The following is a 10,721-nucleotide window of genomic DNA, read 5'->3' on the forward strand; positions in this document are numbered from 1 at the left end:
AATAAATAAATAGCACTGTATTTTCATACCATATTTAACCATGAATTTACATATAGAAGGAAATGGTGGTGACAAATTGTTATCTAATAATTATATGTCAAAGGGAATTGTGCTAATGCTTTACACATAATTTAATCCTCACAACTAACTATCCCACTTCACAGTTGGGGTTGCTGAGGTTCAGAATGTTTCCCAAGAGTAGGTAACTACTTAAGCGTCAGGATTAAACCAACGGCTTATAGTTCTAAAGTTTGATATTTTACTCTCCCAAATTTTACTTGGACTAATTAAATATTTGAGAAAATAAAAATCAGACTACTAAGTCAATTTTTACCACTTAGTCTAACATTCCTAACTCTGCATGTACTTGCTTTCGAATTCAATTACCTGGTGTTTGCTATATGCAAGACAATCTGAAAAATATAAAGATAAAAAGCATTCCTTGCTCTCAAAAAGCTTACTGGAAGAACATAATGAACAAACAAACAATCCAACTGTGTTACAGAAGAGCAAAGCACTGAGTTGAAAATGAAGCACTTTAAATAGTCTTAGTTTGCTTTAGAGAACAAAGGGAGGGAAATATTTTCATATGGATCTGTCCATTATATCAACCTTGCCTGAATCCAACTATTCATTCAGTGTTGAAGGCTGCGATTTTTTACTTAAAACTCAGGTATCATTAAGAAATACTTATTAAAACAACATCTCGACCAGAAGGGAGGGCAAAACAGCCGTCTTCGGGGAGAAATCAGAGCGACTAGGTAACTGGCCGGTGCAGGGCAGGAAAGGAGCACCAGTCTCACCGACTACAGAGAACAAAGACTATTCCCAACCTATTTCACTACGGAAGCAAAAACAAACAAATAAAAAAGACGAAACCTTTCAGGTGCATGCATCGTGCCACTTCCTCAATGCCTGTCCATCTCGCTGGGGACCGTCATGCAAACACCCTTTACCACCCTCTACCCCATGTTCACTGCTTTGGGGGTTATTTTTCTCCTCGAAGGACGGCGAACACACGTAGTAAAAACAAAGGTGTCCAGTCTTCCGGCTCTGTAATTACTTTATGTGCCGAAATCAGAAATCTGATTAGGAAAACCTTAAGCGTCGATTCCCACAGGTTGCTCCTCCTGCCGGGGAGAAACTTAAGCTCATCAACCGCTCAGTCCGCCCGGGACCCAGCGACCTCGGCGCGCTGGACAGGGCACTCCGGCCTCACCCCGCCTTCCCTCCGCCCGCCCGCCCTCCCTCCCTCCCTCGGTCCCTTCCTCGGTCCCTTCCTGCTCTGGCCGCCTTCACCTCCTACACCCTCAGCCGAGGCGCCTACCGCTACCCACGGTCAGAAAAGCTCTCCCTTGGGGGGAAGGGGAGTTAAAGGTTCGTTTCTGGAAGCATCTGAGCACTTGGGGCATGGGGCAGCTGCCAGAGTGGGAGGGGGAAGGGTCGGTAAGGGGGCGGGGACCTCAGCACGACCCCTCCGCCTCTGAGCGCCCAGAGATCCCTAAGTCCCCCGGGCCTCCACTGCAGCCCGGGCGTTCTCCTTCGCCCCCTCGGCGGGATGGGGGCGTGAGATCCAGGCTCCCGAGGATGATGAGGACGAGACGAGGGGAGCTCGCTGCTGACTCGGTCGGTCTCCAGGGGGCGGGAAGCACGGGGAACAAAGCCGCTGGCCACCCATGCTCCCGGGCGGCCCCGAAGGACCAGCAGCAGGGAGGCCCGCTTACCTGCCGTCAGCAGCTGCATGGCGTGAGTGAAGGACGGGTCGAGCGAGTCCTTCTCGGCCAGGAGTTCGGGCAGGTACTTGTTCTCCGGCTCCATCTTGACGGAGGCAGTGGCCGAGGGGGGCAGCAGCGGGGTCGGCGCCGGACCGCCCACCGTCGCGTCGGGACCTGTGGCCGAGGGCGGCAGCAGCGGCGGCGGCTGCGTGGCGGGCGAGGCCCGGGCCGCCCCCCGGGACCCTCCTCCGCCGCCCCGGGACCGGTGAGGCAGCGGCGGCTGCCGAGACGGCGCCTGACGCACCGAGGGGTGGGCACCCGAGGGGTCCATGGAGCCGCTGCGGCCCGAGGACCGGCTCATGCGCGCGGCGGGGTCGTCCCGGCGCTGCATCGGGGAGGATGGGCGATCGAGGAAGCGAGAGAGCGAAGCGGCGGCGGCGGAGGCCTCGGAGGCGGTTGGCGGGGGTGGGAGAGCGGGAGCGACGCCGACCGAAGCCGACCCGAGCGACCCAGCGAAGGAGAGCACCGGAAGTGAGGCGGCGCGCGTGCGCAGCCGGGCCCCGGCACCGCCCTTGGGCTTCTCGGCGGAGAACAAAGTCCCCAGTCGGGCCTCGGCGCCTGCGCACCGCCGCGGAACCCGGAGAAGTGGCCTCCCCGCTCCCCGCCGAGCCCGCCAGGCTGGAGCCTCGTGCGCGTGCGCGGGCGGCCGCGGGCTCCTCCGTTCGTTTTCTCTCCCACGTGACTCGGCGCTAGCGGGACGCGCGTCTCCGCCCCCGGCGCGCGCAGGGGGCGGGGGCTGTGGAATGTCTTTGTCTGCGCGCGGCCGCCGGTGCGGGCGGAGGACCTGTTACTCCGGGGCCACGCCCCCCCAAAACGGCCCAGCCGCTCAGTGGGTCGGGGGGCGGTCACTGAACGGGTGGAAATGAAAAGAGACAAGTGTGGAGAACCGGGGATGGAAGATACGGGGGAGGGGTGGCGGGAAGAAGAGAGAATTGAGGCTGGAAGGAGAGCCGGCCTGCCCTGGGAGAGAGGCGGAGAGGGCCCCGGGGAGACCAGGGGAGAAGAAGGGGCAGCTAAGCCGGGAGGAGGGGTGGAGACGGGGCAGTGGGAGATTGAAGTCCATTGGAAGACATGAACTAGGAGATCCGCAACAAAGTGGGACAGAGGCCAGTCCTTAATCATCCATGATGGTTGCATCATTCGGGCGACTCCTGCTGATGGGAGTGCTAGTCCTCCTGCCTCTGTTGGGCCCTTCATAATGGATTATTTCAAACTTGCTCAGGGAGCCCCTTACCACTGCTGTGGAGCCAAGGTGCAGGAGCCTTCCCCATCATTCTCATCCCGGAGTGCTACATAGACACCAACGTGCGCCTTCTCTAACCTTTCCATCGTTTTTTGTTTGTTTGTTTTGTTTTCCCTCATTCAAAGCAACCCCCCTTTTCCTTCTGGATCAGCTTCCCAAATATGCCCATGCAAAAGCATTTCTGAAAAATGTCTTCTGGGTGCCTGGAATGTGACAAGTGCCATAAGATAAGCAAATATGAAGTGAGATTGGAGTTCATAGCACAAGATAGATTTCAGACAGGGAGAATGAGTTCCAGGCAAATGGAAATGTGAAAAAATGAGCAGAGATGAGACTGTCAGAGATACTTTCAAGGAGTAATCCAGTTTCGACTGTGAAGAAATAGTTGGGTTGAGACAGCAAATGCATGCAGGAGGGGAGAGGGGGCAAAGAGGATTTATAGCTCCCTTGCAATTCATTTCTGCCGCTCCCCTTGAAAGTTCTGCCTGGATGGTGGTGTTACAAACGGCTGAAGTGTCCTTGCTCTGTAACGAGATGCCCAGATGGAGGTACCCTGAGCTGAGCCTAATAAAACTTTGATAAGAGTCTGAGAAGGAGCTGGGTTTCTAGACCAGAATCAACATTCTCACAGGATGGCTGCCAAACTTGTACTCACTTCCACTGTGGAGGGAGGGTGGAGGGGGTGGGGGTAAACCCTTCCATGAGGGTAGGGAAGAATAATTCCTGTCCTGAGAGCTGAGCGGTCTGGAGTTCATTTGTGTTGACCAGCCAATGCTGTCTCAGGCTCTCCTGAAACTACTAACAGCATGGCCTTGTGAAGACACTGACTTTGAAGTGAGGCAGACAAATTCAAATCCATCAATGCCTTGTCCTTGCTGTGTGTCATTAGGAAAAACCACAATCTATCCGAGCCTTCGTTTCCTCCTTTATAAAGTGGAGACAATGACCTCTACCTTGCACAATTGTGAACATTAACAAGCACAGTGTAAACCTCTTGACACTAGGGCTTGTAAGCAGAAGTTATTAATCATTATTATGCCATTTAGAGCCTAAGGAAGAGTTTTGGTTGCTCACATCGGCTGTGGAGCTGAAAGGCCTGCTCTCTTATCTCTCACTATCACGGATTATAGCTAGACTTTGTTCTGGGGCTGGGAGGTTCCAAAAAGACTAAGTTTCTTGTACTCTATTTCCTTCCATAATCTAGTCACTATGGCCTAGAGTGCTGGAGCAATGGAGAGCATTGTGATTCAGATGGAGTTAGGGCCAAAGCTGGCTCTTCTGTGGCTTAATCTTGCACACCCTCTGTTTCCTCCTAGATAAGGCAGGGTTCCTAACTACCCCCGGAACTGATATGATTAAATTTACAATCCTCTGTAAAGCACTAAGCACAGGAGCTGGCAATTAGTAGGTGCTTGATAACCAAAAGAAGCCATTGTTATTATTACTTCACGTGTGCATTGAGTACCTTATTTCAGGCTTTCACGTTCATGTGTGTCCTTAACATGCAGGTTAGATAGGATGGCAGTTTGCCTGACCTGTTTGATGACCATGGATCTGCCTCCCCTGCTTCGCAGCCAGTTCCCAGGAGAAGGGCTCCAGCCTCAGGCAGGAGAGTTTCGCTTTCAAGGGTGTAGTTTACCTGTTCAATCTTAAACACCTACCTGGTGCCAAATATGTAGAGGATGGAGGACACAGGGAGACTTAGATTCAACATTTTAAAGTGTTTTTCTAAGATTTTTTTTAATTACAAAAATATACTTTTAGCTTTAAGAAAAATCCAACCATAATAAAGGCATAAAGTGAAAAGTGAAAAGTAAAACTCCCCCCAAAACCTTGCCCACTTTCTTTAAAAAATATATATATATTTTATTGATTTTTTACAGAGAGGAAAGGGGAGAAAGAGTTAGAAATATCAATGAGAGAGAAACATCGACCAGCTGCCTCCTGCACACCCCCTACCGGAGATGTGCCCTCATCCAATGTACATGCCCTTGACCGGAATCAAACCTGGGACCCTTCAGTCCACAGACGGATGCTCTATCCACTGAGCCAAACGTTGCCCACTTTCTTGACTGGCATTTTTTAAAGATGCTATTCAGGGGTTGCTTGTATATCTAGACATTTTAACACATCTGTATGCAAGTCTATCCTTTTTTGTTTCAAACACACACTGTAGTATTTTATACAGTTTTTTTTTTTATTTGTTTTAAAATGAAATATCCTGGTCACCTTTCCTTGTCAGTATATATAAGTCTATAAGTCATGGTCAAAAAATAATATGTTGAGCTCTTTTAAGTAGTTCACTTCTGATAGAAATATAGGTTGATTCCAATTTTTCAGTATTGCAAACCACACTGCAATGAGCATCAGTCTACAGAACATCTTTGTGTATAGTAGCAATATATCTATAGGATAATTCATAGAAATAGCATAAAAGGGTTGCACCAAGCAGGAGGGTAGGCAGCATCCTCTTCTTCCACCCCCTCAATCAATTCTGGGTACCCTCTTCCATTTTTTTGTTTAGTTTTCATCAATGTAGTAGCTGAAATAGCATGAGATACATCCTGGAATAGGAGAATCCATGCCTTCAAGGAACTCACTGTTTAGTGGTAACAAATATGGAAACCAAGAGTTACCATGTAATAGTGTGAAAGCATTATAATAGAACGCAGCACAAATTGTGGGAATGCACAGGAAAGGGTGACTGACCAATTGCTGACATGAATTAGTGAAGCTGGGTCTTTGAGAAGTTGTCAGGTGGCGTGGAGGGGGGCCAGGGCATTTAAATGTTGGGAGTTCAGCAGAGCTTGGTCCCATGGCTATATATACTTCCTCCTCTAGTTCAGGATTCTGGAATTTAGATCTCTAACCTAAACTTCCTACATCCGGATGCCCTGTGTATCCCTGCCTGGCATCCCCATTTGGATGTCTCAGAGACCCCTCAAACTCAATGTGTCCCTAATGGACCTCAAACAGTAGCCATTGACAGTGCTTCTTCAGGACCCAGATGACTTACTGTATGTAGCTCAGGGCTTGGGAGAAACCCCTCTTTCAGAACCCAGGCCTGTTCTAGCACCTTGAGAACACCCAGGCCAGCAGAACTTTCAGAGGCATTTACTTTCAGAGCCATTCTCCTTTCTTGCCTCATTCTAGTCAGGAGTTGCTCTTAGCAATCCCACAGAAGACACCTTTGGTACCGTGTTTCCCCGAAAATAAGACATCCTCCGAAAATAAGACCTAGCGCATGGAAAAATAAGACATCCCCTGAAAATAAGATCTAGCGCATCTTTGGGAGCAAAAGTTAATATAAGACACTGTCTTATTTTCGGGGAAACGGGATAGTAGCGGTGGGCAGGGATGCGAGGGGATTGGAGCAGGGCTGGTGTGTCCAGTGATGTGGCCCTGTTGTTTTGTCCTATAAACCCCATGTGAAAAGTCCCTAGAAGTGTCCCCAAAACTCAGGATGATGAGTGTTCATGTGTGTGTGTGTGTGTTTTCATTCCACAGGCCGGTAAACCTCCATGATATTTGGGTTATAGCAATCTTTTCTTTCCCCTGCTTGTCCTCCCCACCAGAAGGTGAGTGGCTGTGGGCAGGAAACATTTCTGTCTTTGTATTTACAGAAACTGGAACAGAGCAGGCATCAGGGAAATGTACATTGATCAAGTAAATATCAGTAAAATAAATTCTCATTCTCCCTGTTGCCTTTACCACTAACTTGCTTCTCCTTCGATGTCCCCCATCTTAGGAACAGTACGTCCACCTCACTGCCTAGCTAGAAATTTGGGGCTCATTTTTCTTTCCCTGGCCTCACAGCTCTATCCGCCATATACAGTCCATGCCTAAATCCTATTATTGTAGACTTCACAAATATTGCAGCTCCCATCCATGTTTCTCTGTTCCACTACCTCTGCCATGGTGCTTCACCTGAATGTTTGAACTTCTGTCACCTCTGGACTGGTCCCCCACCTCTACTTCTAATCACTCTTCCTCTATTTTCCACCCACACGTCAGCATAATATTTTCAAAATGCAAATCTGATCATGTCTGCCTGCCTGTGTGTTTCTCCTACACATACACACACACACACACACACACACACACACACACACACGTCTTGTTGTTAGGTAGATCTTTTGAGTGACTTCCCATTGCCCTTAGGATAAAGACCGGAACCCTTATCATGTCTAACCCTGTATGGCTAGCTTCCCCGGCTTTCCTGCCTCATCTTATGCCTCTCTGCTTAGTTCCTGTCTTGGCAATCCTGGTCCTTCTCAGTTCCTCAAACAAGGCGGACTCTTGTCTCCTCCAGACTGCACCCTTTCTGGTTGCTTTGCCTAAAACTGCTCTCCTCTCCTCTCCCCAACCCAACCCCTGCCTGCCCCAATTCCTCTTTTCCTTAGATACTATAATTCCCTACACATTCTTCAGATACAGTACATGGAAATGATCCTCTTAAGGGAAGCCTTCCTAGGTCCCCAGGGCAGGTCAGCTTAGCTCTCATTATGTGCTCTCTCATGGCTCCCTTCTAATACCTATCGCATTTTAAATCCGCTTATCTGTGTCATTATTTGAGATGATATGGTCACTAGAGTAGAGAAGGGAACCATGGACTCACAGGCCATATTTGGCCTGTGTAGATGTTTTAATTTGCCTGGCGAATTTTAAAAAAATTGCAATAGTTGCCAGTACTTAAACAATGGGAGATTTCACATTTTTAAAAAATTCTGGATTTCTAGTTTTTCTTAAAACGTAAGATATTCTAGGAAGCCTGGGTTTGTATTCCTCCAAGTAATTAGCTTCAGCTTTAGAGGGCACTGCCTCTAACTTCCAAGGCATTTTTGCTATCAGCTTGACTGTCTAGGCCTTTGAATTTGTGTCTCAGTCGTGGAGGGATCATTCTGGTGGTGGAATGGGAGAAGAGATTGGAGTAAGTGGGAAAGGGCAATGGCAGCTAGAGGAACTCAGAGGGAGAAGGTTTGAGAAACTGAGAAAGGCCAGGGTTGCCAAGACAGGAACTAAGCAGAGATTGCCCCTAACTTCCCCCTCTGCCAGCCTGCTCACCCCCAATTGCCCCCCTCTGCTAGTCTGCTTGCTTTCAACTGCCCCCCCCCCGCCTGCTCACCCCAACTGCCCTCCCATTGGCCTGCTTGCCCCCAACTGCCCCCCTCTGCCAGCCTGCTCACCCCCAATTGCCCCCCTCTGCTAGTCTGCTTGCTTTCAACTGCCCCCCCCCCGCCTGCTCACCCCAACTGCCCTCCCATTGGCCTGCCCTCCTCCCCTCCCCCCGTCAGCCTGCTCTCCCCTAACTGCCTCTACCTCAGCCCTGCCACCATGGCTTTGTCTGATAGGACGTTCAGAAGGTCTCCTGGTCTAATTAGCATATTACCCTTTTATTAGTATAGACTAGAGGCCTAGTGCATGAAATTCATGCACGGGGGGTGGAGGGGGCGGTCCTTTAGCCTGGCCTGCACCCTCTCGCAATCTGGGACCCCTTGGGGGATTTCTAATTGCCAGTTTAGGCCCAATCCCACAATCCGGGATCGCTGGCTCCTTACCACTCACCTGCCTGCCTGTCTGCTCCTAACCACTCTCCTGCCTGCCTGATCACCCCTAACCACTTGCCTTCCTGCCTCCACCTTGGTCCCTGCAGCCACCGCAGCTTCATCTGGAAGGATGTCTGGAATGACATCTGGGAGGTCATTCGGCAGTCCAGTCTAATTAGCATATTATGCTTTTATTATTATAGATGGGACCAGTGAGTTGATTCTATGTTCTATGAGGTTGTTACTTTTGTTTTTCAACTATAAAACAGGTACTGTTATTCCTGTTTTAAAGTTGAAAAAAGAATAAAAGCACAGGGAGATTAAATCACTTGCTCAAAGTTACAATGGATTTGAACCCAGGTAGTGCCTGACTTGATAAATTTTAAATTCTCTGGCATAAGCATAACTGATTTAGACATATAAAGGCAAAGAAACAACCATAACCCTCTAAAATTATATAAATTGGTAAATTTTGGTCTCTTATAAAATTGGGCATCATCACACTGAATTCAGTGATTATACAAGGGCATCTATACAATGGCTACAAAAACATCTAAAACCCATTAAAAACAGAATTTCTTTGTAACATGAAATTGACCTAAATGAATTAATTTGTTCTTGAACTATTACAATATTAAGTTGCTATGATAAAGCTCACGTTAAGCAATTGTGCTGCTTTCTTAAAGTTTATTAAGTCTTTTAAATTTTCTTTTAGCGGGGAGGGAGGAACAATAATCCACTGTTCTAAAGAAAAAACAATCTATAGGAAATTAAAGTTGGAGTCTTTTCCCCTTGGTAAATTTCACTATTACAAACAGAAACTTCCGAAATCTTTTGTTCACCTTAGAGCCCAATAACTACAATGCCTTGTACATAATAACTACTACAAATTGTAATTATTGCCGGCACCGGTTTGGCTCAGTAGATAGAGCGTCAGCCCGTGGACTGAAAGCTCCCGGGTTCGATTCCGGTCCAGGGCATGTACCTTGGTTGCGGGCACATCCCCAGTAGGGGGTGTGCAAGAGGCAGCTGGTCGATGATTCCCTCATCGACGTTTCTAACTCTCTATCCCTCTCTTTTCCTCTGTGAAAAATCAATAAAATATATTTTTTTAAAAATTGTAATTATTAACATTTTCTAAGGACTTAGTCTATGCCAGATTGTATAAGCCTTTAAGTCTAGAAGAAAAGACTATAGTTATGCCATCTTTACAAAGAGGAAGAAACAAAGGCTCAGATAGTTTAAATAATTTTCCCAGATCACATAAGTAGTTAATTAAGGTTTGGACCTCCGTGTTGCCTGATTTCAAAGTCCAAGCTCTTAGACTACAAATAATTGTGGAGATTTGTTCTAAGACATACTTATTTAACTGTATGAGGATGATTATTGTAACGAGGGTGTTTCTCCTACAATTTCAAACAAATCAGGCTCTTCTCATTCCAAAATGCCCTTCAGTTTAATTCAAGTTATCAGATCAAAATATGAACTGGGAAGCATAAGGGACTATTATTTTTTTTTTCCTGGACTTCAACACAGGGCCCACTTGACACTTTGTTAATGGTTACAGAGCTTTCACACTTGTAAGTGCCACAGAATGACCAGGTTGTCATTAGCAATTGTTCTTAGTAAAAGATCTAAAACATTTCTGTGAAGATGGTTTATACAGGAAGAGTGGACATGTTCTCCACTAGATGGGGTAAGGCAAGGAGAGCTGAGATATGAGTGATACATAGGCATCAAATAGCATGGCAAAAGTCAAGTATCTTAGGGGGGTCTGCCTGTTGAACCTAAAAAGGTTGTTATAGAACAAGAGTGGTTCCTGTTTGGTCGGTTGTGTTTGTTTTGGTGATGAAAATGCAAGGTGTTCTCACATAACCAAAATACTGGTATCCCTTTCATAGAGAGATGGTAAAGCCATCAGCAAAAACTTCCTTAAGATGTCACACCTTAAGACAAATTCTAGATGCATAGAAATAGTTTTGTACATCACAGCCAGGTGGTTTCTGGGAAAGCCATCTAGGAGACAAAAATCTGCAAAGTTGGGGTGATGTCAAAGGATGTGTATATGCCTTAAAAAAACTGCCGAAACCAGTTTGGCTCAGTGGTAGAGTGTCGGTCTGTGGACTGAAAGGTCCCAGGTTCGATTTGGGTCTGGGG

The 10,721-nt window shown here is 47.5% G+C and overlaps 1 protein-coding gene across 4 annotated transcripts in view; it reads right to left on the reverse strand.

Moving 5' to 3' along the window:
- KHDRBS1 (KH RNA binding domain containing, signal transduction associated 1) overlaps positions 1-2,406 on the reverse strand; it is a 37,956-nt gene extending 35,550 nt beyond the window's left edge. For 3 of the 4 annotated variants that reach the window (XR_014794031.1, XR_014794032.1, XR_014794033.1), the window contains exon 1: positions 1,725-2,242. Coding sequence is in view for 1 of the 4 variants with exons in the window: in XM_084873101.1 (XP_084729227.1) it covers positions 1,725-2,106 (382 nt within the window). In the remaining 3 variants the exon portion in view is untranslated. Of the gene's footprint in view, positions 1-1,724 lie in introns of all 4 variants that reach the window. The other variant, XM_084873101.1, reaches the window with a different exon arrangement.
- Between the last annotated feature and the right edge of the window lie 8,315 nt (positions 2,407-10,721).

This window comes from Pipistrellus hanaki (genome assembly GCF_964339955.1).
Source record: "Pipistrellus hanaki genome assembly, chromosome: 2".
NCBI lineage: Eukaryota > Metazoa > Chordata > Mammalia > Chiroptera > Vespertilionidae > Pipistrellus > Pipistrellus hanaki.